Source organism: Rhineura floridana, chromosome 1 (assembly GCF_030035675.1).
Source record: "Rhineura floridana isolate rRhiFlo1 chromosome 1, rRhiFlo1.hap2, whole genome shotgun sequence".
NCBI classification, from domain to species: domain Eukaryota; kingdom Metazoa; phylum Chordata; class Lepidosauria; order Squamata; family Rhineuridae; genus Rhineura; species Rhineura floridana.
Window position 1 is genome coordinate 267,743,380 of NC_084480.1, and position 27,075 is coordinate 267,770,454.

Sequence of the window (27,075 nt, forward strand, 5' to 3'; positions counted from 1 at the left end):
TTTCTGTGCATTCCCATGCTTTGTAACCATCAACCAAGGGAAGATTATTACCCTATAAAAGCCATTGGCGGTGGGGCTCCATCGCCCGTTGCTGTTGCCTCTACCGCTTTACAACTAGTTCCTTTGTAGTTGTGACTTCCATTTGGTGCTGTTTAAATTTGGTGCCGAATACAAGCCCTGCTGCTTTTAGGCAGGATTAGCTCTGTTTGGGAGCTCTTGACTGGAGTTCATGAGTGGATCTGTTCCTTCCTGAGTGGATCCAAAACCAGTACAGCTTGCATTTGGTGCCAGATCTAAACAGTGCTGAAAACATGCCCCTCTGCAGCTCCATCTACCTGTCAAATGTGGCCTGTAGCAGGTTGGCTGCAATTTGATCCAACCCTCTTCGGAAAGTGATTCCCCACCCTGCCCTCCTTTATTTTGCTTGTATTTCACAAGAATGACGAGTCCATTGGAGTTTTTGTTTGTACTTTGAAATTGGGTCTTTTGCTTTATGGAATAAAAGGATGATATTTCTGAACGGGAACCTGGTAAACAAATGTTCAACTTTGGAATCTGGCAAACAGAGAGAGAAAGAGGTTGTAACACTCCTTCACTTAATTGTAGAAGAAATGGCTCAAAATATTTTCATGGTCCAAATAACTATAGCTGGCAATCCATTCATTATGGTCTGTCTGCCTGTGTGTCTGTCTATCTAATAATCTTAGCACAACTTGTCTTCAGTATATCTCAGATGGTTATTTTAACTGCTTGGTCAAATTCTATGTAGGCTAATACACTGTATTTTTCATGTACTTCCTGCCTACTTTACAATAATTTAATGTGATGTGCAGTGTCCAGGATAAGAATATCAGCATCATTTTGGGTCAGGAGGAAGTAGTACATTGGCACAACCAGCAGGGGAAGGGGTATATAATTACTATACCTGACACATTATCTTATTATAACCTCACACATTCATCAACTGCTCAGATATAAGACCTTTCCAAAATCCATAATCATGTTGCACATTTGTAGTTTCAAAAATGATTACTGTTCTTGATGGCTGTTAGTCACCTGTTTTATTCCAAGAATAGCTATGACTTTCTTTTAGGGAGGTAAATGTAACCATAGTAACAAAAGTGTCTGAGAATGCTTTAGCTGTGCTGTTAGTTTCATTGTGAAAGTTTGAAATCTATAAATAGAGACCCAGTGGCATCCTGCAGTGATTATTATTATCTCATTATTTCTAAGAGAAGTTTGAGGCCTGTGTAATAGTCCCCAGACTTTTCCAACACATGTATGAAAAGAAATGTAGATCTTACTTATTACCTGATTGAATTATAACTAACCATTTGGTCCATGTGGGAGACAACATGTGAGAGATTTAAATGTGAAACATTTACTGCTGTTCTTGCTATTTAAATATCCTTTTTGTTCTAGTTCCTCATGTTTAACGATAATATCAGCACAAACCTACTTGGAGAGAAATATTATCAATACTACACAGTATATCATCAGAGTAAATTTCTTGAAGAAATCTATATTCTGTTAATTTGATTCTAAACTGGAACATATATTTGAGTTTTTGTTTGTGACTGTGCCTACTGATAAGCCTATAAGAGAAAGTAGCCACTGCTGTTATAATTCCTGCTAAGATGGCTATCAATTTAAAAAACCCTACATCCCTGTGCTATGTGGCTATCTAAAAATAGATATCAAGGGATTGATCCCTAAAGGAAAGAATTGGGGCCAGGGCTGTTTCTATGATGGCCTATACTTGTGCAATTATCTTCACTGAGATTTGCATCAAGCCCCCTCTTTGGAAGATTAGTTTTCCCTGAATGTTTTTATGTTTGCCACTTGTTCTGCCTACTGTTCACTTTTTAACTTTGTACAGAAGAGCCTCGCTGAGTGGGGCAAAACCGCTATGCTAGTTTTCAGGCAGGAAGGTCGCAGTTGCTTCCTGGGAGGGAGAGGGGCAAGGTGGCAAGGAAGTCAGTGTCATGCAAATCCGTTTGGTTTAAATGAAATAGGAACAGTTTGTAGTCCTATTTCTTAGCAAAGTATATACGCAACAGCAGAATTGAGAATAACCAGTCCCACCTTCCTCTTATGCACACTAGTTAAATTGAAATAAACAAGAGACAGTCTTATTAGGTAAAAAGTATTTATTTATTTGATTTATTATTTGATTTATATCCCACCCTTCCTCCCAGCAGGAGCCCGCGGCAAACAGAAATGCTAAAAACACTTTAAAACATCATAAAAAGACCTTAAAATACATTAAAACAGAACGACGTTAAAAACATTTTTTAAAGCTTTAAAAACATCTTTTTTTAAAAAAAGGGTTGAAAACATATTAAAGAAAACATATTAAAAGCAATTCTAACACAGACGCAGACTGGGATAGGTCTCAACTTAAAAGGCTTGTTGAAAGAGGAAAGTTTTCAAAAGGTGCCGAAAAGATAGTAGAGATGGCGCCTGCCTAATATTTAAGGGGAGGGAATTCCACAGGGTAGGTGCCGCCACACTAAAGGTCTGTTTCCTATATTGTGCAGAACGAACCTTCTGATAAGATAGTATCTGCAGGAGGCCCTCACCTGCAGAGCGCAGTGATCAACTGGGTACATATGGGGTAAGACGGTCTTTCAGGTATCCTGGTCCTGAGCTGTATAGGGCTTTGTACACCAAAACTGGAACCTTGACCTTGGCCCTGTAGCAAATGGGCAGCCAGTATAAAGTATAAAGAATATTTACTCATGACTTTTCATATGTTCAGGAAACATAGGCTCTAGCTTGGATAGAAAAATAGAAGTTTTAGTCCATGGTAATGGTAATCTTGGAAGAGAAGCATGTGTATGCTTCTCACTCCCTCAAGCTTTATAGAGAATTTGCAAAAAGGATCAATATCCTTTAGCAAAGGAGAAGGTAAATAACCCCACCCTTTAGGAAGTTACATCATGGTAAACAAGCATAGAGATATTCTCCAATTCTAGGTAGAGGGGACATCTCCCTACCAAAGGTGGCAGCATGCAAGCTTGCTTAAACCCAACAAAATCTACTAGCAGGAGCACTGGATTGGCTCTGGATTAGCACAGCTCCACCCCACCTGGCAAGCCAATTCTGACTTCATTTAGTTGTTTGTTTTCTTGTATTGTTTTCAAATTGCTGATTGTGAACCACATTGTGAGCATTTTTCCTGAAAGGCAGGGTAAAAATGTTTAAGGAAATAGGATAACCTGCCACAGACTTACTCTTTTTGTTTTTCATTCCTTAACAAATTATTTTCTCCCTTAGAAAGAGATTAGAATAACAGAAGTACCACTTGAACTCACCTATAAACCCTTTTCCCTCTACACCAGTTAAAAAGCAATCTAAGCTTAGGCATGCAGACAGGGAAGTAGCTTTCTTATATCTCAGGAGTCAGCCCTTAATTCAGTTCCACCTATCAGGCTGGGGAATACTGAAGTGTGAGAAACAGCAGAAATTGGTAGTTATATTTCCTGTTCCTCCAAATGGAAATGGAAATGGACTGCCTTCAAGTCGTTTCCAACTTATGGCGACCCTATTTTATTTATTTATTTATTTATTTATTTATTTATTGTATTTGTATACTGCCCCATAGCCTAAGCTCTCTGGGCGGTTTACAGTAACTAAAAAACACTATGAATAGGGTTTTCATGGTAAGCGGTATTCAGAGATGGTTTACCATTGCCTTCCTCTGAGGCTGAGAGGCAATGACTGGCCCAAGGTCACCCAGTGAGCTTCATGGCTGTGTGGGGATTTGAATCCTGGTCTCCCATCCCAGGTCGTAGTCCAGCACCTTAACCACTACACCACACTGGCTCTCTGCTCCAAATGTAGGAGCCTGCTTTTACATATCTCAATGGATTTCAAAGATTAACAGCAACTGGGCTACACCAGATCTCATCCACTACAGGAGATATTGGATGTGTCACAAAAGGCTAAGTGAGAAGTCCCTCACTTATTAGGAGCCAGGAAATGGGTAGTAAGAAGCTGTATTTCTCCTTGTTTGCCAAGCTGTTCCAAATTTGCAAGTCTGAGAGGCTTTTCTTTTTTACCTTGTGGGGATTTTTTTTAGATGTTATCTATCTATCTATCTATCTATCTATCTATCTATCTATCTATCTATCTATCTATCTATCTATCTATCTATCTATCTATCTATCTATCTATCTATCTATCATCTATCTATCATCTATCTATCATCTATCTATCATCTATCATCTATCTATCTATCTATCTATCATCTATCATCTATCATCTATCTATCTATCTATCTATCTATCATCTATCTATCTATCATCTATCTATCTACCAATCTATCTATCTACCAATCTATCTACCATTCCTTGACTACTCACAGCTTGCGGATACTCTCAATATAGCAATCAGAAATGCTATATTGAAGAGTACTCAAAATATGCACTTCACACCTGTGAACATAGTACCAAATTACTGCTTTTTAATGATGTTTTGATAATTTCTATCCTGCCTGTTTCTCCAAGGACACTCAAGTGGTTAACAAACAGTAATAAAACAGTGAAAAACCATAATTTCTAAAATAAGTCTAGTGCACATTCAAATTAATAATTTAAGTGTATTCAACATGTTTAACAAATTCCAGCAGAATGAAAATAACACAGAGCTGAGCCAGTTAAATGTTTACAATTAACCAAAGGCCTTTTAAAGAGCCAGATCTTCATCAACTGCCTGAAACAGTATAGTGATGCAACTTGACAGACCTTATGGTAAGGCATTCCACTGAGTACAACAGAAAAGGCCCTACCCCCTAGTTGACACCACCCTTATCTCCCAAGGTTGAAGGATTTGGACCAAAGCCCCAGGTGACAATCGGATTATTATGGAGGAAATATGGAAGAAAGCAGTTCCTAAGGTACCAGGGTTCTAAGTGGTTAAGTGCTTTAAAGACCAGCACTTTGAATTGAGCCTGGAAATTAATCACAAGGCACGTAGAACTGGTATGATAAAACAGAACACCTACCTTCCATCAGCATTCTAGCTGCAGCGTTTTGCACTAATTGAAGTTTCTGAATGCTTTTTAAGGGCAACCCCATGTGCAGTACATGTCACAAGCATAATCTGCAGGTCACTAGAGCGTGAATGATCATAGCAAGATTCACTTTTCTCACAAAGGGCCATAGCTGGGAAAAGTCAACCCTCAGCACCAATGTCACCTTTACATCAAATGGCAGACATTTTGGGTTAATAACACAACTGAGACAGCATTTATTTTTCTTGGTAACCCCTGTATATTATGCCAAAGAACAATCATATTAAAAGCTGCTTTGGACATTATATGGGAAGTGATGATAGTGGATAGGCATATCCATTTTTTGCATTTCTTACGTTTGGAAGCTACATGAGCTCATGCTTACCAACATGGGACATGCACAAATTCCTTAAGCAGACATTACCCTGCAACCACAAAAAATAGATTCAAAAATTATTCAGACATCCACAATTATTGGTTCTGTGTAACAACTGATGCTGTTTTCAGCTCATCATAGGGAGTGCTATAACCAAAGAGTGCTTATTGTGACAGAAATATGAACATGAAATGCAAGTTACAAAGCTGGCCCTCAGAGATTTTCTTTTCAGGGCAGGGTTCTTCTGTGGTAAAGCAAGTTCTTGAAAAGAAGGGGAAATGACTTTTCTGTCTTTTAATATTGAGTATGCTGACAAAGAGAAATTTTCTCACATCTGAAAAATAAATTTATGGAGCTAAATATTTTAAAATATTTTAATATATATACTTCAGCTTGTAAGTTTTGATGCTAATATAACCCCCCACACTTGCAGTTTTCACTGGTCTTAAAAAATCGAGCTTGGCCTACCTTCAAGCAAGCTAAGTCAAAGATCTCACCGCTACACAGCAGTGACTTCTGTCCAACTAACTGCCATATCAATGTGATGGAAGTCTCGTATCCTAAAACTTTAACATCACTTGGGAGTGCTTTTGGTGTTCAGCTAGACAGCAGAAGACATCTTTCACATGAAAAAGAAAACAAGCATACTGACCAAGGTAAGCTTCAAGATCATAACTATCCATCTGTCTGAAAGCTAGTCCTCAACATTTGATCCCACACTAGTATGACCAAGAAATGGAACCTAGGAATGAGATGAAATAGAATTACTTGATAACTGTGATAATTATAATAGTGATAATAGATAATTACTGGCCTTGACAATTAATAATGATAGTTATTAGGGGCAGGGAACAAATCTAGATCCCACCCACAGACCTACAATTTTTGTGTGGCCTTGCTTGACCAAATCAAAAATTGTAGTTGCCAGCCCCGCTTTCCTCTCTAGACAAGATCTCCAGTTCTGCTGGCCTCTAACAACAGGAAAAGTGGGCCAAGGGAGAGAGTGGACAATACACACACACTCGTCAAGGGAGAGAGTGGCTGACTGGGCAGTAAAGGTGTCCTGATACTCCCCCCTCAACATTCCTGAAAGGGTGGATGCATAGGAGAGTGACATTAGATGCAGCTGTTGGAAGTACCCCAAGCTTCTGAAAGCAATGTCATCTAGCATCCCCTTGGCCATGCAACTTCCAAAAAATCCGCAACCTTTCTCCCAACTGTGGAGGTGGCAGGGATTACCACACAACTGCTAGGAGGATCTCCACCTACCACTGTAATATTAAAGTTGGGATAAAGGCTGATTATGCTTGCCAGAGGGTGGCACCACTCTCACTATTGTGAACATCAACTCCAATTACACCTTTTAAAAAAGTAGATGAATGACTTCTATTCATTCTGTAGGAAAAAGTGAAGCGTTGCTCTTTGGGACAACATGATAGCGAAAACAAAAGTTGCTGTCCAACCTTTACATTGGGGAAGGGCTGGTCCTTACTGGGGAAAATCTGCAGGAGAAGCTCTGCTGCATATACATATCTGTCATAATTAAGGCTATACTGAATTATCTCTCATTTTGATTTTTGAGTCAAAAGTACTGCTTTCAAGGTGAAATATGTCCTGAAACAACCCTGAATTGAGGGAATATTCTTCATATTCAATCCTGTTCACTGTATTTGTCTCCCTCATCTGCTACTCCTTTTCTACCATTTGCCATGTTGTTTCCCAGTTAATGCTTCTTTCTCCATCCTAGAAAACCTCTTAAGTCAATCAATAGTCACATTGGCCATGCTCACATGTCATGCTAAACCATCATTTCTCATGATGTGCATACGCTGGAACAAGCCTCCTCTTCTCCTCTCGTCTCACATGGCCAGGAGGAGGATTTTGGCAGCATTTAGTTGCACTTTTCATGAATATCAGAATGTCATGTTGTCCAGAACAGTAATTGTGGTTTATAACAAACTCTGCTTAGTTTAACAAGCTAATATGGCCTTGTTTTGAAACTGACTAGTTTATGATATACCATGACCCTGGTGCAGATGACAAGACAAGATAAGATTCAGAGAAAACTGGAGGAAATGCTGCTATGAGGAAATGTGCGAGCCTAACACTTGATTGGATTTGTTCTACTTCAGTGATTCCCAATCTGGGGGCTGTGACGAAATCCAGAGGGGCTGCGAACAGTAAAGAAATGAATTATTTATTACTTTTTTTAAAAAATTCTTCACTCCCTGGACACTGTCTGCTTCCCACTGCCGCTGCTGATTACACCTCCCCCTTGCTCCAAATGAGAGGGGAGAACTTTTGCTGAGGTGTCAGATCATCTTTCAGGCGCACCAAGGGCAGGCATCTGCCTATAAAATACATGGCATATGCCAAAGGAGGCTGAGGGTGGAGATACCAGGAAGAAGAGGGGATTACTATCACCGACTCCTGACTCCTCACACTGCTGCTGCTGACGATGCCCTTACTCAAAATGAGAGAGGGCTTTTTGTGAAGCAAAAAGAAGCAAGGCTGCTAGGAAAAGCTGCTTTCCCCCTTCCATCATGGCAGCCAGCCTACCTCCCGGGGAGCAGGGGGTCACTAATTTTTTTGAGCTTATAAAGGGGGTCCCGTACTCATAAAGGTTGGGAACCACTGTTCTAGTTCATGTACAATGTACTAAATCATGATTTAGTGCAATGTGCAAATGTGGCTATTATGAATGCTAAGACATCATGCCATTGGATAATGAATAAAATTTGGCTACATGTTTAGTCACTAAGGACAAATGTAGCCTATGAAAAATGAAGACAATGCTTCCTTGGATAGGTGAATTTTATTCCCTTTTAAAGCAATCACTGGAAAGGGGCTGGGCTTAGCAAACATTTCAAATTTTTTATGGAAATTGTTTCCTCTTTCAGTTCAGAACTAGACATGATAGATGTTCTGCTAGTGTAATAGCAAATTAATAAGCAGTTATTCACTGGCAGATTGTGTCAAAAACTACCTATGATCCTTCAGTGCTTGGGTTATTCAAATCGGACTTCTTATAACCTTTGAATAACAGAAAAAATGTTTCACTAGCAAGTGGACAATTTTAATTACTATTGCAAAAAATGAATTAATTATTACACATGCTTGGTTTTATGTATCAAATTGCTCATGTACTAAATGTGAACAAATTGTAAACTCAGTGTGATTATTAGTTGGATCCATGAAGTGTACTATCTGCTTTGGTTCAAAATGACTGAGCTACATCAACGGAGATCAACACACCTGAAAATGTATTTATGCATTTTATTTTATGTCTTTCCATCATGTCCAGGTAAACTGAGTCCCATGGTTTATATACAACATACAATTACCACTATGGCAGCGCCATCAGGACACTCTTTAGGTCAACAAGATGGCCATGGTTTGAGATACCTGTTAAAAGAAGAGGATCTGGAAACACAAGAAGTATATCAGAAATTGTTGTGCAAATTGCAAGCAGCTCTAAAGGAGGTTGAAAACTGTGTTTCTCAAATAGATAAGTGAGTAAAACCTATGGAACATTGAGCTTTTGAATTATACAGCCACAAGAGTGGCTGTATATTATAGTCAGCATGGATTTTTCGCATTATGCAATGTTAAAATGAAAATACCCCCATGCCATTCTGATGTTTCCTATAAGCTCATTTCAAAACACAACCTTACAAAACTTATAGTCCTGAACTCAGAAATGCTTGCTTAACAACCCTCTATATTTTCATGGCAATACACAAAACAGGGAGAATCAAGAGTTCAAAGTGTAAAAAAGAGGAAAAAACCAGATCCCTTTTGGGTTTTTTTCTGTCAGTTCTCATAATTTGTTGAAATTCATTAAAACTCAGCCCTGCTCACAGAGCACCTGTAATCCTATTACTGACCTTGGCCCATACTCTGACCTTCATCTTCTGCAGTTTAAAAATAAAAAAAATGCCTGGCTGATTTTTAATTAATTTAAGAAATTTAGCATTGAAGTCAATGATAAGCCCAGGCATGCTCAGTAAGGACCAACTGTCAGTGTTCTTAAAGCCAGACTCACAGCTGTTGGGCTTGGCTAATCAGGGGGCCACACCCACACCACACCTTTATTTCACTTTAGACATTCATGACTTCCCACAAAGGATGCTGGGAAGTGTAGTTTGTGAAGGTGCTGAGAGGAGACTCCTATTCCCCTTGACAGAGCCCCAGTGGCCAGAGTGGTTTAACAGTCAGCCACTTTGTTTGAAGCCATGACTGTCTAAAGTGAAATAAAGGTCTGGTGTGGATGTAGCCAGGGACACTTTGGTTTAATTTGGGTGGGAGACTACATGTGCCTGTTGTGGAATAAAAAGGTGGGGGAAATGCAAACACCATTTGGGTTGGTCTTTCACAGTCCAATCCACTTCCTGTGTAGCTTGGAAGAATTTGGTAACATGTGCCTCGGAGCATATGGTGAGTGGTGGCAACACCTGCAATCAGCCCAAATAACAGAAACAAGACATGTGCTGTGCTGATCTTGTTTTAGCAGGGAGGAAGCAACTATATTAAAACAGTTGATATTGTTCAGATAGTCACTTTAAATATGTTTGATTTACTTTGCAATTTTCGTGAGGTTTCCTATAGTAAATCATTCTCTCTTGCTTCTGTGCATATGTGAACTACAGCAACACTTTGCAATACTAAAAAAAAGTTCCAAAAACAATTGTGGAATAATGGCACTGACTGTTCTGCAGAATAGTTTCTAATGGACTTGAGTATCTCAGTTTGCACAAGATAAAACAGTGGGAGGTGAAATATATTCTAGCAAAATTCTAGGTGTGCTCTATGGTTTTACATGCATCTTGGGCAGGGCAAGGTTGTTTTTTCCAACAGCTAGAGTAATTGCTTAAGTAGCAACATATTGTAATCAGTCTGATTTTACATCAAACTGTAGTTTCAGATTCAACTGTTAATGGGCCTAAAATAGAAATAAAGCATAACCTCCAGTTTGAAACACAAAAGGCTGTCTTCACCATCATATGACATTTACCAATAAAAAGGCTTTGAAATTAATAAAAATACATTTGACACAGATTTCTGGGATGAATAATGAGAGAAATATAATTTTCTAGGTTAGATTCTCTATAGAAACAGTAGTAACACAGAAAAGAAGCAAAATAAGAATACCAACAAACATACAAAAATATAATTCTCCAACTTTGGAGATGGCAGGTGTTGCCACCACTCACCATATGCTCAGAGGCATGTTACCAAATTCTTTCAAGCTACACAGGAAGTGGATTGGACTGTGAAAGACCAACTCAAATTGTGTTTGCATTTTCACAAATTTGTAGGGCAGTCTAATATCTCAGAGAGGAGGTCAGGTCTCCTGCTCCCCTGGTGCATTCACTATAGCTGCCCTATTTCTCTGCTTTTTAAAGTTTGATAGAAATATCTGTTGGCTATAGGTACATTCTTAAACCACAAGGTTTTTTGCCTATTAGTGAATATTTATACATCCATTTGTTTTTAAAGGAAACCTTCCTAGTATTGTAGCTTAGCCTTTGTATTGGGCTTTTCTGTGAAGGCCATATCTCAATGGTAGATTTGTTTTACATGCTGTATACCTCGGGTTAAATACCTGGCATCTCTTAATTTTTTTAAAGGATTTTGGTAGCATGGCTTGGAAGGACCTCTATTTGAAAACTTAGAGAGTTTCTTCAAGTTAGAATAGACAGTAATGAGTTAGATAGTCTGACTCAAAGGCATATTCATACAAATCAGTGAGAGGAGCAGTGATTGCCAACTCAGTGTCATAATGTCTGTGAAGGTATTTGTTGGTGCCCACAGACAGGAGGCCTGGGCTCTGAGCTTTCATTTTTTTTAAAAAAAGTAAGTATCCCTCCTCCTAGAAAGAAAGTTATGAATCAATATGAGCAGGTAGCCTTCTAAGTAATTTCTATAAAATGAGCAAATCTTGATGCCCCCACCTGTCAGTATTTTTAGCCAAAGAGAGAACTATGATTGATAAATGAGTTGTTTGGACACCAGGCACTAGGATTCCTGGGGTTCTAAAGGGTGTCTGCTTTCCCCTCCCCTTTAGTGCTCTTTTCCTGCTTCTGCCTTATTTTCTAGTAGTCTTTGGAATCTCTGTCATATGCCCTTCCCTTTTACTTAGCAGCCCCTTTGCTGTTCTTCCTAAGCTGCTGTTCCCTGTTGGGTTATAGGGAGATGTGGTATGTTCTGGTCCCCCCTCGACTCATCTGCTACCTCAGGTGTGGCAGAAGACACTACCTCATCACCAATGTTGAATTAAGATTCAGCTGCCAGTCTAGTTGGCTTCTGTATCTGGAATGGATAGGGTCATCATCTTGATCCTTGTCTCAAGCAACAAAATGTCTTGGGCCAGTCCTGAATAGAAACAGTGCCATTTTCCCAAGGTAGCATGCCATCACATGGGTTATAGCACCATCTAGAGTCCGAAGGCAAGAATGTACTAAAGTCAAGACCTGGGCATCCGTCCGAGGCAGTTATATCCACATGTAGTGTGAGAATTTTGTATGAAAGTTTTGTATGTGAGAGAGTGTGTTTGGGGTTGCAGGCTGTTGTTGTTGTTGCCTGTCGTGTCCAGGACTGGACTCAGGAACCAAACCAGTTTGTGCAAGCAATTCAGTTTTTATTAAAGTAATATCCAGACAAAAACTGCGCCTTCTCATGAAGCAACACTGTAACACATATCCTGCGACATAGAAGAAAGTTGACAGAACAAGGAATCCCTTTCCCCCCCTCCCTTAAGAAGGGACCTTTCTGGTGCGAATTCTCTCACTCCGCCTCAATGCACTCTCATCCACACCCCTTCTCTCTCTCCCCCTTGCTCTCTTTTGCTGTCGTCGTGTGCGGGGTGAGAGGGGAAGTACGGCTCCCTCCCCTTCTGAGGATTCTGTCTCTGGTATGGGCGAAAGCGGGGGGGTGTTGTGCTTAAACCGTCAGACTGGCTTTTCCCTGGATCAGGAGGGAGTTGAATTCCCCCTTCACCTCCCTCCCTTTCCAGCTGCTCTAGTTGAGAAAGGGGAGGAGGCGTGGGAAGCACAGCTTCTGTGTCTGTGAAAGCTTCAAGGTCTTCACTGTGAGACGACTCTATCTCTGAGATTCCCCCTCCTTCCTCTGGCTCTTCTTCCCACAGCTCGGGCCAACTGATCTCATCCTCCTCCTCCTCCTCTGAAGCAACAAGGCCCCAATCCTGCATCCCAACACCATCCCCTCTCCCATGCTGTGCTCCCCCCCAACCTGTCGGCCAAGGATGATGGGGAAACCATTGATGGAATTCTTTCACTAAGTCTGAGGCGTGCACATCTCTCTCATTTTCCCATGATCTGTCAGCTTGCCCATAACCCTTCCAGTGAATCAAATACTGTAGTTTATTACGCTTTCTTCTGGAATCAACAATCTCTGCCACCTCAAACTCGTCCATCCACTAGTATTGGTGCCCCTGGAGGTTCTACTGGTCGTAACTCACTGGGAGGGGCTGCTTTCGTTAACAGGGAGCGATGAAATACAGGATGTATTTTGAAAGTATCTGGCAACTTCAAACGATAAGCCACTGGATTGATTTGTGCCTCTACTTCAAAAGGCCCCACTCTCTTGTCCTGCAACTTTCTACATTTGCCCGGCATCTGGAGGAAGCGGGTAGACAACCATACTTTGTCTCCTAGTTGAAGGGGGGCCCTCCCTTCGATGCTGATCAGCCACTCGTTTATATTCAATTTTGGCATCGTCTAATTGTTGTTTTAGGACCTGCTGCACAGCCTGAAGCTCCTGTAAAAATTCCCCTGCTGCCGGTACAGGCACACTCTCTGTGCTGCTGGGGAAGGCCTTGGGATGGAATCCATAGTTAGCAAAGAAAGGTGTTTGTCCAGTACTGGTATGCAAGGAGTTATTATAAGCAAATTCTGCACAATGCAAATAGGAAACCCAGTCAGTCTGTTGATAAGACACATAACAGCATAAATACCTTTCCAAAACTGCATTCAGCCTCTCAGTCTGCCCATCCATCTGGGGGTGATGTGCCGAAGAAAGTTTTAACTCCGTCTGTAGCTGTTTCCAAACAGCCCTCCAAAATTTAGCTGTGAACTGAGTTCCCCGGTCTGAGACTAAGCTATTTGGCAAACCATGCAATCTGTAGATTTCCTTTATAAACAGCTTGGCTGTTTCTCGAGCTTCTAAGGCCCCTGCGCAAGGGAGGAAATGGGCCATTTTTGTTAATGAGTCCACTATTACCAGTATAGCCGTCATTCCTTGTGACTTCAGTAAATCAGTTATAAAATCCATGGAAAGGTCTTTCCAAGGTTTGCTTGGGGTAGGTAGCGGTTCCAACAACCCTGCCCATTTACCTGTGTCTGTTTTTGCCCGCATACATACCGAACAGGATTTTACATAGTTCTCAATGTCTCGACACATTTGGGGCCACCAAAAGTCCTTGGCTACATTCTGAATGGTCTTAAAGATGCCAAAATGTCCAGCTGTGATCGAGTCATGACATTGACGTAAGATTTTGAGTCTTAGGTCCCCCTTTGGCACATATCTGGCAGCTTTAAACCACAACAGTCCATCCCTCCAATGAAACCTTACTTCTGAATTCTGGTCTTGTTCCATTTCCTGGATATATTGTTGCATGCATGGATTCCCCTGCTGTGCCTCTCTGAGCTCCTCCTCCCATGAAGGTTGGCATGATCCCAACATCAGCTTCTCTGGTGGGACAATGTACTGGGGTTGGTTGTCAACTTCCTCTCCTTTGTATTGTGGTTGCCTGGATAGAGCATCTGCTCTCTGATTTTTGGCATGGGCATGGTAAGTAATCCTGAAGTTAAACCTGGCGAAAAAATGCGACCAGCGTATCTGTCTCTGGTTCAACTTTTGGGCCGTTTGTAGCTTTCCAGGTTCTTATGGTCAGAACGCACTTCTATCTGATGCTGAGTTCCCTCCAAATACTGTCTCCAGTTCTCAAAAGAGTCCTCGATGGCCAACAACTCCTTTTCCCACACTATATAGTTTCTTTCGGCGTCCTTTAGTTTTCTGGAGAAATACGTGCAGGGATGTAGCTCCTTCCTTTCCATGTCCAGTTGTAAGAGAACCCCCCCCGATGGCAAAGTCCGAAGAATCCGCTTCCACAACAAAAGGGCGGGTAGGGTCAGCAAAACGCAAAATAGGCTCAGATGCAAATTTCCTTTTCAGATCCTCGAAGGCTTTAGCAGCGTTCTCTGTCCATTAAAATGTTCCTTTACCCCTTAAACAGTCAGTCAGGGGGCTGTTAACTTGGAAAAGCCTGGAATGAATTTTCTGTCATAATTGGCAAATCCCAAAAAACGTTGTACGTCCTTTTTAGTGGTTGGCTGACCCCAATCCAATACGCAACTCACTTTTTCTGGGTCCATTTCCACTCCTCCAGCTGAGATTCAGTACCCCAGGAAGTCCAAAGATGATAGGTCAAACCCACATTTCTCTAACTTAGCATACAAGTGGTTCTCTCTCAGTCTTTCCAACACAGTTTTCACGTGCTGACCATGTTCTTCTTGATTCTTTGAAAACACCAGAATATCATCTAGATAACAAATTACATACTTGTCCAGGAGGTCTCTAAACACTTCATTCATGAACTTTTGAAACACGTCCGGACTCCCACTTAGCCCGAAGGGCATCACCATATACTCAAATTGACCATAGGAGGTAAGAAATCCTGTCTTCCATTCATCCCCCTCCCTCATTCGAATCAGATTGTATGCTCCTCTTAAATCCAATTTAGTGAAGATTTTTGCAGAACGCAGCCGGTCCAATAACTCTGGAATCAGTGGCAGCGAGTAACTGTTAGGAATAGTGGTTTGATTTAAGGCGTGGTAGTCATTACAGGGTCTGAGTTCACCTCCTTTTTTCTTCACAAACAGCAAGGGGGCCCCTGCGGGGGACTGTGAGGGACGGATAAATCCTCGCTTCAGATTTTTCTCCAAAAACTCCTTCAGAGCTGCTGTCTCTTTCTCTGTAAGGGAGTAAATCCTTCCTGATGGAATGCTGGCTCCTGGCACTAAATCAATTGCACAGTCATAAGGGCGATGGGGCGGTAAGGTCTCTGCTTCTTTTTCATCAAAAACATCTGTAAAATCCACATATTTCGAGGGAAGGGTCACTTCTTTGACTCCCTGCGTTGCCCCTGCCAGTTTGTTTGCGATTCCTTCTGATTGACAGTTCTCATGGCAGTACTGAGAAGTGAATCACACCACCGCATCCTTCCAATCTATCTTTGGGTCGTGCTTTGTTAGCCAGGGCATTCCCAGTATCGCATCAAAGTTCGAGAGATCTGACACATACAAGGAAATGAACTCTCTGTGCCCAGGAATTTGTAGTTTCAATTCCTCCGTGGCTCACGTCACCCCTCCTGACTTCAAGGGTTTTCCATCTATGGTTTCAACTGACAAGGGGGTGTCCAGTTTCCATTGTGAAATTCTGTAACGCCTTGCCAACTTTGCATCAATGAAATTTGTAGAGGCTCCACTGTCAATTAGCGCTGTGGAGTTAAACACTACTCCTGCAGAAGTTGTAATCTGGATAGGTAACACCAGTACCCCTTTTGAGGGGGGTTGCACTACCGGAGGCCCTTTGTAAAATGCCACCCCCAGCCCTCCGGCCTTTACGAGAGCTGGGTATTTTAGTTTCCCGCCGGCTCTGTTTTCCCCCCTTTTAGTCCACACTCTCTAGCTACGTGATCCGGCTTTGAACAGTAAAAGCAGAGACGCTCTCGACGTCGCCTCTCTTTTTCCTCTTCCGACAGCTTCGGCCGAGCCCCTCCTTGTCCCTCGGTCGCGTTACCTGATCTTCCTGCATTTGAAGGGGCCTTACTGTGTGATGCTGAAGCTGAATATCTCTGGACGTCCTGTTTCTTCTCCAGGCGCCTTCCTTCCAACTGGTGATCGATCTGCAGGCACAGCCTTATCAGCCCAGGTAGATTATTTTGGGGAGTAGTTCTGGCCAACTCATCCAAGATCTCGGCATTTAGTCCACTTCGGTACATAAACATCAAGGCAGCATCATTATAGCCAGTTTCCTGGGAAAGAATTTAAAAAGCATTCGTGTACTCTGAAACAGTTCCTTTCCCTTGCTTTAAGGCGCTCAACTGCCTTGCCACAGTCTCAGCTCTTTGAGGGTCCTGGAACATCTCGGTCATGGCTTGCATAAACCCTCTATATCTTCCTAGTAGGCCATCCTTCCTCACCAGATACGGAGTGACCCATTTGGCAGCTTCCCCTTCCAAAAGGCTGATCACGAAGGCCACTTTGGCCACATCACTAGGAAATTCTGCATTCCTAATGTCCAAATACAATTCACATTGAGCCACGAAGGTGGAAAGCTGATCACTCTGTCCCGCATATTTTGGTGGTAATCCAATAGGAAACTTCACCACAGCGGCTGGAGGGACTGCCCGCATCTGGTCTATCGTGGTTTTCAGGGTCTGGTTGTCAGTCTTCAATGTCCTGACTGCCGCCAACAAGGTTTGGACATCTGCCTGTAAATCTGCCACATTAGTCCTCAGTCATCGCACTTCTTCCGTCTCTGAAGTGGGATTCGTTCCCCCTGCTGCTCCCTTTTCCATCTTGTCACGTTCAAGCGGTGGAAGCGTTGAGGGTGGAGTAGATGGTTCTGTCAAGCTGTCGTGTCCAGGACTGGACTCAGGAACCAAACCAGTTTGTGCAAGCAATTCAGTTTTTATTAAAGTAATATCCAGACAAAAACTGCGCCTTCTCATGAAGCAACACTGTAACACATATCCTGCGACATAGAAGAAAGTTGACAGAACAAGGAATCCCTTCCCCCCCCCTTAAGAAGGGACCTTTCTGGTGCGAATTCTCTCACTCCGCCTCAATGCACTCTCATCCACACCCCTTCTCTCTCCCCCCCTTGCTCTCTTTTGCTGTCGTCGTGTGCGGGGTGAGAGGGGAAGTATGGCCGTCTCCCCTTCTGAGGATTCTGCCTCTGGTATGGGCGAAAGCGGGGGTGTGTGTTGTGCTTAAACCGTCAGACTGGCTTTTCCCTGGATCAGGAGGGAGTTGAATTCCCCCTTCACCCCCCTCCCTTTCCAGCTGCTCTAGTTGAGAAAGGGGAGGAGGGGTGGGAAGCACAGCTTCTGTGTCTGTGAAAGCTTCAAGGTCTTCACTGTGAGACGACCCTATCTCTGAGAGTCCCCCTCCTTCCTCTGGCTCTTCTTCCCACAGCTCGGGCCAACTGATCTCATCCTCCTCCTCCTCCTCTGAAGCGACAGGGCCCCAATCCTGCATCCCAACATTGCCCAGCTTTACCCTCCTCTTTCACCTTCATCTATTCTGGGGTAGTTTGGGTTTGGTTTGGGGTAGTTGGTTTTGGTTGTTTTCCCCCCTCAACTCATATCTACCCTGCCTGCCCCTCTTTCTTTTTTGGGGGACAGCAGAGGCTGCTAGTGCGGCCTCTTTTATTGGAGACAGCAGCCCATCTGGAGCTCAAGTGCAGCTTGCTTGGAGCTCATGGCGGTAGCTCCCCCTCCCTCGCTTTCAGGCTTGGGTTGGAGGGCCTGTTACTGTGCCAGCTGTCATAAGTGGCTAGTCTGAAGCTCATGGTGGTGGCTTCTCCCCTCCGTGCCTTGTGCTTCTGTTTGGCAGCGCCCGCTACTGCAGCCCACTTAGAGCTTGAGGCGGTGGCTTCTCTCCCTCTCACCCCCAGTGGCGTCTGTCAGCACAGCCTGCCGTGAGCTCACGAGGCAGACTTTTTCCCTTTCCCCCTTTTTGGAGCTTGAGGTTCCGGTTAACGGAGGCGGCAGCAGTGCCTATTAGCGCGGCCCACCTAGAATGCATGGCAGTGGCTCTTCTGTCATTGACTGTGGGGGTGGTTGCTTTATTACTGCCCCCCCCAGATGGCTGCCTCTACTACTGTGATGGCCGCCATTGCTCTCCCTTGAGGGGCCTGGTAGTGGCAGACTAGCCTTTTCCCGCCTTTTAATCAACCGCCATTTTGTTTGCTTTTCTGTTTTCCCGCCCTTTTTTCTAAAGCATTTGTTCTTTAGAGCCTTTTAGTTCCCTCCTCCACATATCACAACTTTCAGCATTGTATGGTCAATGTATCTGTATTTATACAGGGGATATAGGGTATATTTGTACTAACATTATTTTTATTTTTAAAAAAACAGTTCCAGGAAGCGGAGAGGCTACCAGATATATAAGTGCACAGGAGCAGTACCACACCCCTCCCACTGTGTGTGTGTACCTGAGCTTTCACTTCATCATACCTTGTTGCTAGCAATGCACTTGGGGCTGTACCGCTCCCCTTGTTTGTGGGCAGGTACAGGTGCCCCTATTCACACTGCACCCCTCTTCTAGTGTGTGTGTTGATGACAGATACCACACCCCCACTTTTGTGCATGTATATCAGGTGGATCAGCTGCCAGATGAAGCCCAAGTACAACAGGCAAAACAGCAGTGCAAGCCCACAACGCACCACAAGTCTTCAAAGCACAAGCAATCCAGACTCCACTCCAAGGCTGTAGCTAAAACCAAACACTTGTCCAGCCACAGGACTGCCAGGCAGGCACGATACGTGTCAGTTCCGGCCTCAGAGGAAACTGGCCAAGAGAGGTAAACGGCCCTCTTTCATTCACCCACTGGGTTATCAGAGGAGGAGTTTGAAGGATTTCCTAACCAACCAATTTTGGACTGTCTGTCTCAATCTATGTCAATGGCTAGAGTTCACACATCTCACCAGTCTGATGAGTCTCTTGCACCTCTGCCTCCACAAGTGCAGCCGCTTCTGCAGCCAGTGCCCTTAGACTCTCAGATGGCCACTCTTGCCCCTCTGCTGGGATTGCAGTTGACTCTGGAATTTGTCTCCCAGTTGAAGGATATCTTGTTGGGTTCCCTCTGTCAAGCACAGTCACTGCCACAGGTGAATACATTGGGTCAGCCCACCTCAGACTCTTGGGGATCACACGGTGCACATCTGCGTATCAGAGCTATTGGGCAACACTGCTGTATCGATGAAGCTCCACCACCTTCACCAAATCCCTTCGATATTGCCAGAGGCAGAAGTGGAGGTGAGGTGACGGGGTTAGAGGATCCTTCGTGCTCTCTTCAGGCAGAAGGAGATGAGTTGAGTGGTGACTCAGAAGTGGAGGAAGACTCGTCCTATCGCCTTTTTGATTCTGCCAACTATTTCCCACTCTTTCATAGAGTCCTGGACACTTTAGGTCTCCAATCTTCGCTAACTAAACATACCACCTCTCCTACGAAGGGGGCCAGGGTTCTGAAATCTCCCAGATCAGCACATCACTTCCTTCCCCTGCCAAACCCCATCAACAAGCTGGTCAAGGAGGAATGGGCTCGCCTGCTGCATGCATGCCGGTTTTCAGCATTGGCCAACAGACACTACACCTTGGCTCTAGAGTTCATGAGTCGCCTGAATATCCCAGAGGTAGATGATCCGATTTCTAGTTTGGTATCCAGGTCTCTCCTCCTGAAAGAAGGGGACTCCCAGCTCAAGGATCCCTCCGAACGATGGCTAGACTTTTATGTAAAAATCATGAGGCTATTGCTTATACTATTGGGGCCTCTGCTGCAGCCTCCATTTTTTCAGGAGCCTCTATGATGTGGCTGGACAAACTCTTAGATGAACCTAATCCAGATCTGGTCAAACTCAGAAGAGTCCTGGTGCAGCTACATGAGGCTGGAGTGTTTGTGGCTGACGCAGTGTTTGGATGCAACTCAGCTAGGAGCACAGGCACTAGCCGTGGAAGTAGTGGCTTGGCGAACACTCTGGCTCCAGCACTGGGACGCTGATACTACAGCCAGGGCCAACTTATCTATGGCCCCACACTCGGGGACATTGCTGTTCGGCGAAGATGCCCTCAAAGCAGTTTTGGTAGACCCTAAAGACAAGCAAAAGCCAGTATTGGCCACAACCAAGAAGGATGATTGCAGGCCGTTCAGAAGGTTTGCTCCATACCGCTCTTTCCAGCCCTTTCGAGGAGCACGGCCCAGGGAGTGAGGCCATGATTCTCAATTTACTGACTTCCATTCCTCCAGGGAAACGTGGCACAAACAGCGATTCCAGTGCAAAGCTCAGCACCAGGGGTGACAGGGTCCTTCCTCTTTATCATATGGAAGGGGAGCTCATCAGCACAGGCAATACTGACGCCATCCCTGTCAGAGGCAGGTAGCTCCATTATGCAAAGCACTGGCTAAGTTTAACAGAAGTCTCTTGGGTCAGAGATCTTTTATCTCAACGTTACGAAATAGAGTTTTGGTTAAACCCCACCCCTGGACAGGATTTAATAGAATCAGTACAGTCAGCAGAGTGCTCAGGGGGGTTTACTCAAATTTGTTTGTGGTTCCCAAGAGAGATCTGTCATGGATGGTGGTCTTAGACCTCAAGTTTGTCAACTGCTTTGTGAATTATTGACGGTTTGAAATGGAGTCCCTCGTGTCCATTATAGAAGCTCTTCAGGAGAGGGATTTTCTGGCCTCCATCAACCTAAAGGAGGCATATCTCCACGTCCAGATCTGTCCTGCCCACAGATGGTTCCTGAGGTTGGCCAGCATCACTTTCAATACTGGGCCATGCCATTCGGGCTCTTGTCGGCCCCGAGAGTATTCACCAAAGTAATGGTCACCCTGGTGGCTTACCTCCTTCTCCAGGGGGTCCATATTTACCCCTACCTGGATGGTCTGCTGCTCCAGGTAGACTCTAGGGACCAGGCCCGCATTCAGGTTCACTGCACTGTCAAGGTTCTGAGGACCAACAGTTGGCTGGTCAACATCAACAAGAGCCAACTAGATCTGACTCAATGTCTGCGCAGAAAGCTGAGAAAACTTCGATGTGAAAGGGCTCAACTGGTCCTGCTAGCCCTGTACTGGCCTCGCCAGCCATGGTTCTCAGACCTGCTCTCACTATCAATAACAGACCCTTGGAGGCTGCCAAAAAGGCCAGACCTTCTGTCTCAGGGACCGATCTGGCACCTGGATCCCGACTGGCTGAGTCTGACAGCTTGGCGTTTGAATGGTGGCAGTTGATTCACACAGGCCTATCACAGGAGGTTGTTGATACAATTCTGGTATATAGAAGCCCGTCAATGAATTGCATGTACCAGAGTACTTGGTCTACCTTTTCCAAATGGTGTGCGTCCCATGACTTTCAACCCTCTCAAGCCACTGTACAGCAAGTGCTGCAGTTTCTGCATAGAGGTCTGAAGATGGATCTAAAAGTTGTGTTGTCAGGCCTCCACCATGTCGTCAATCCTATCCATTAATTGTTCTGGTGTTCCCATGGGAGGCGTGTTCTGTAACAGGTTGTTTCTCATATGTAATCAGTGGGTGGTCCCTCCCTGTTGGGGCTGCTTTGGTACATCCCACGTGATGGCATGCTATCTGGGGAACACAGACTATTGTTCTCACCTGAAGGGTGGTTTTTCCAGATATCATGCCATCACAGCCCTCCCTGTTGGAGGATGCCTGGGTGTTTTTGTAACACCTTTCAAATTATTTCTGTTCAAAGTTGTATTGCGTAGATTGGGTAACTGAGTAAAGATCTTTCTGGTTCTATTAGGAATGAATGTGGTTCTGTGTTATTTGGGGCAGTGTCCCTATTTACCTTGCTGGTAGGCCTGCTAGCCCTTTTGTACCTTTTCAGGTATCTCACTTTGGCCTTGTCATGAATGAACTGGAGTGGGAGGGGCACGGATGCTCCAGGTCTTGACTTCAGTACATTCTTGCCTTTGGATGCTAGATGGCACTATAACCCACGTGATGGCATGATACCTGGGAAAACCACCCTTCAGGTGAGACCAGTGGTCCTTTTCCACCCATATGACCCCAACATCATCCTGCTCAAACAGGTTTTAAGTAACTTTCTAAGAGTCAACAGTGACTGATAGGCTTCCTTAGGCAAAAGATTCAAAGTGATGGTGCCACTACTGAAAAAGTTTGATTTTAAATCAACAGATGTTCTCCAGTTCCTTGTAAATAGAAAACTTTTGGGCCATTGCAGTTCCTTTTATAACCAAATGCGATGAATAAATGGTAGGGTGATCAGCTACACTGAAGTATGTATGTACAGTTTTTTTCAGAATGTTATAACACAATTTCAAATAATTTGTAGCTTTTTCAAATGATAGATTAAATTGTTCTTTCACACATTTCATTTATGAATACTACAGCACATACATTCTAAAGCTGAAATGTACTTAATCAAGTGAATCAAGAAAAAATGTCAGTTCTTTAAAATCATCAATCTCTTTTGATCAATATTTTCATTTTGTGTCTCAGTTAATATTTCAGTAGATTTCTACTTACTAAGCTATCACTGTCATTGCTTTTCTGCTCTCAAGAGCGTACGATGTAGTGTCAGTAATTTTCCTATTTTTTCATGTTGGAATAAATAGGCTATAATTAAGCAAGCATAAATTTTGTGAGTCACGTAGTTGAAATGTAAATAGTAATGAGATAACATTACATAAGGTATTTATACTGTAAAATAATTATCTGTAAAGTGAACCAGTAGAAAATCCTATTTAAGATATACAGATTGTAGAAAGGATATATACATTTTAATACTTGGCATTCCCAGGCTTTCTATTGTTCTGAAACAAAGCAGTTTTGTACAGGAAACAGGATACCCGGAAGCCTGTTTTTAAACCTCTGTGGAAGAATAGGAAAAATGAGACCAGGACTGTCTGGCTGTCAATATCAATAAATATATAATACCTAGTTCCCTGCATTCCATCATACTCTGGTATCACTGAACCAATTTATGCAGGATGCAGAGTGCAGAAATAGCATGTACCCATTCAGGGTTCCACATGGCCCAGCATATCATTTAAGAGGCTCTTAACCTATGTCTTGGCCTTTTTGTGTGCAGCATCCACATATTGATCTATGGTCTAGAGGGAAGCCATGTTGGTGTGCAAGCATTGCAGATTAAAGTGAAAAGCCTGTTTCTCTGTGATAGAGCGTAGGTCCCAGGTTCAAACTGGGAATTCTTCTGCCTGAGACCTTGGAGAGCAGCTGCTAACCAGAGTAGACAATACTATCATTCACCTTATTTTGCTGAGGATAGCCCCTTTCCCTGTATTTGCTGAGTGATAGGAACATTTCATTTTTTTTGGTCCTCTAGTACTTTGTAGAGTTGATTATTTCCAATCAGTTTTACTGACAATCATGAAAGAATTTTGTGATTCAATAGTAAAATTTGTACCACTGCATAATAAGATGCATAGGTACGTTTGTACTAATAGGAATGCTTTTTACATTGTCCTTGGGTTATTTCTTATTGCTGTTTTATGTGAGATGGTGATAAACATTCCTGCTGCTGATGCCGATTATAAAATTCATATATGACAATTGAGTGTTTGAAGGTCTTGAGTGCTTCTATCTGCTGCTTATTCTTCTAAATGCTCTTATGATTTTGATAAGTTTGTTTCTATATTTCATGCATTGTTGAATCACCTTAGGTGGGAAGATGCCACAGTGTCTAATTGTAGCAATGCTTCTTTAATGTATATATGGCTAAGCCTCCAGATTATGGCAAAACTATCCCTTTCATATAATTGGAATGACATCTGTTTCAATTTATTATAAAAGCAGAGTTTCCTTTTATGGTATGTCGTTAAGCAGTTGAGGCACACACAAACTCACTGGATTATAAGAACAATGAGGAGTACGTCCCTGCTGTCATGTTAATTGCATTTAATAAATGTTGATTGAGGCACATATCATGGTCTCATTTTCAAGAGTCCTTCCCCCATATCTTCAAGTGTTTAAACAAAGACTGAGATCTTCAGGATTCTTAAAATGTCCTTGCTGCTTTTACAATGTGATCTATGGTGGCTAATCAGATATTGCAATGAAAGCTTATGTTAGTTAAGTGAGGTAGGCAGGAACATTAAAAAGGCTCTTTCCACTTATTAATAAACATTGCTGGACCAATGTTATGGGCGGGGGTAAATGGGCAGGCATGGTTACTCTTTTGAATACCATGATAGGAACTATTAGAAGCTTGTCTTGCCTCATCTCCTGACTACCACCATGAAAAAGTCCCTTGTATGGCCACAGAGTGATTTAGTGGGAGGATTTGCACAACAGGACTGATGACTCCCGCTACATCATTGTTGGGCATGAGTTAATTCCCATACCCAGTCTGAGAGCAAGTACCAGAATCCTTAATCTGGAATTTGTGCACATTAGGAAGGACTTTTGTTCCAATTAAATAATTAGGAGGCCTGGTTTCCTTTTGAAGAAGTTATGCCACCATAGTTTGGCATTCAGATGATACAGGAAAATGTTTGAAGGCTTAGAAGACAGGCTTTGCTTTCATATTCAAACTCTAAGACTAAGTATTAATCCTATTTCAGTTTGGCTGGATTTTGGAGGTTAGATATTGGGAGCTTCTTAATGGTAATTTGCTTGCACAAATTATGGATACTAACATTGTTTTATCCAAGATATTATTCTACCTCGATCCTTCAGTTCTTTGTTTGTGGCATATTTGTTTGTTGTTTGTTTGTTGGCTCCGGTGTTGCTTCTGAAGTGGGGGTCCGAATTGGCCTCCACTCTTTTTGAAGACCCGGAGATAAACTGCTGGGCCGGGCGGGCGGGCAAGGGCTGGGGGAGGCGTTGTTCTCTGGCCTGCGTTGTGGGCGCAGCAACAACAGTGAAGAGCAACCGACAGCCGCTGGTGGACACCGTAGAAGTAAGCCGGCAGTCAAGACATGAGCCCAGCAGGGATGGGGCGAAGGACGTCGCCTCCAGCGAGCAATGCTTGAAGTCCCCAGACTGAAGCCCCCGCTAAGCAATTAAGAGGAGCAGAAACATTGAAAAATCTGGACTGGAGTAGCCGGTGTGCGGGCTCCACCTCTAACTTAAGATTTAAGACATTCTGGTGCAGTTTTAGGGGTGGAGGCCTGCCTGATCGGTGGACAGGGACTGGGGCATGTGCAGACCGGAGGGGGATACCGTGGGATGGGTGGGGAGCCATGATATTAAAAGGCTAGGCGGCAGATCCTGGAGAGGTGCTGGTGGCAGGCCATACCAGCTTAGGGAAACAAGGGACAGATGTATAATATCTATCCCCTGTTCCGGGCCTGCCCATAACCAGAAGATACCTGGGGGATGCACGACTCCATCCGACCTTCGACTGCTGTTGTGTAACGCCAGGTCTGTAGCACAAAAAACAACGCTCATCCATGATATGATCTTGGATGAGAACGCAGACCTGGTGTGTATTACGGAGACCTGGCTGGATGAGGCCTCGGCTCCTACACTCGAGGACATGTGTCCAGCCGGTTTCCAATACGCACAGCAGCCGAGGGTTGGTAGGCGGGGAGGGGGAGTGGCAGTCATCTATCGGGGGTCCATGGTTTTCACCAGACCCCCTCTCCATGAGACCAAGTTTGTTGACTGCATGTACTGGAGGTTGGGCCCAAAGGGCAGTTTAGGGATTCTGCGTGTGTACCGCCCACCCCGCTGCACAGCAGACTCCCTGACCGAGGTGCTCGAGGTGGTCTCGGGTGTGCGGTTGCTTTCTCCCAACCTACTGGTTTTGGGGGACTTCAACGTACATGCCGAGGCAGCCCTCATTGGAGCCCCTCAGGATTTCATGGAAACCATGACTTCCTGGGAACTGCACCTTAGTAATATAGGGCCCACCCATGTAGCCGGTCATGCTCTTGACCTTATGTTTGTCTCAGGAGGGGAGGTAAGTATTCTGAAAATGGGGGTTGTTCTTTCCAAACCCGTGTCATGGTCAGATCATTATCTGGTGAATATAGACCTCTCAATGCCACACACCCTCCGCAGGGGACAAGGACCTATTAGGATGGTCCGCCCCAGACGCCTGATGGATCCTAAAGGATTCCTGAATGCGCTGGGAGATCTCGAGCCGGCTGAAGGCCACCCGGTCGAAACCTTGGTGATGGAGTGGAACAGGGAGATCACTAGGGCAGTAGACCGGGTGGCTCCGAAACGCCCTCTCCCCCTGAATAGAGCTCAGATAGCACCCTGGTATACACCACGGTTGCGGGGTCTGAGACAGGAGGTGAGACAACTAGAGCGCCGATGGCAGAAATCGTGCTCTGAAGACGATCAGACACTGGTTAGAGCAGCAATAGCTGCCTACCAGGTGGCAACAAAGGCAACAAAGAGGGAATTCTTTGCAGCCTCTATTGCGTCCGCAGAGTGCTGTCCCAGGAGGTTGTTCCAAATGGTCCGAAGCCTGGTCGGTCCAGTTGCTCAGGAACCCGTGGAGCATTCTAAAGCCTCCTGTGACATGTTTGCTACACACTTTGCCAATAAAATCGAATGCCTGAAGAACATGATTCCGTACGTTGTGGATACAGGAAGTGAGCCAGAGTTGGCCAGTTGCATTCCGGTCCGGTGGGATCGGTTTCAGCCTCTTCCCTCTGAGGAAGTGGACAAGGTGCTCTCTACTGTGAAGCCAACCACCTGTCTATTGGACCCTTGCCCCTCGTGGCTCATTATGAGCTGCAAAGAGAAACTGAGTGAAGGGATCACTGGTAAATGCATCCTTGGAAGAGGGTGCAATGCCACTAGCCCTCAAGGAGGCAGTAATAAAACCTATCTTGAAAAAGCCCTCCTTGGATTCCCAAGAGTTGAATAACTTTCACCCAGTCTCTAATTTACCATTCTTGGGCAAGGTGATT

At 43.9% G+C, this 27,075-nt stretch overlaps 1 protein-coding gene across 4 annotated transcripts in view; it reads left to right on the plus strand.

Moving 5' to 3' along the window:
- Nucleotides 1–27,075, plus strand: part of PREX2 (phosphatidylinositol-3,4,5-trisphosphate dependent Rac exchange factor 2) — a 252,350-nt gene that overhangs the window by 140,938 nt on the left and 84,337 nt on the right. For all 4 annotated transcript variants that reach the window (XM_061600721.1, XM_061600748.1, XM_061600730.1 and 1 more), the window contains 2 exons: nt 5,827–6,049; nt 8,698–8,905. In XM_061600721.1, coding sequence (XP_061456705.1) covers nt 5,827–6,049; nt 8,698–8,905 — 431 coding nt within the window. The remainder of the gene's footprint in view (nt 1–5,826; nt 6,050–8,697; nt 8,906–27,075) is intronic.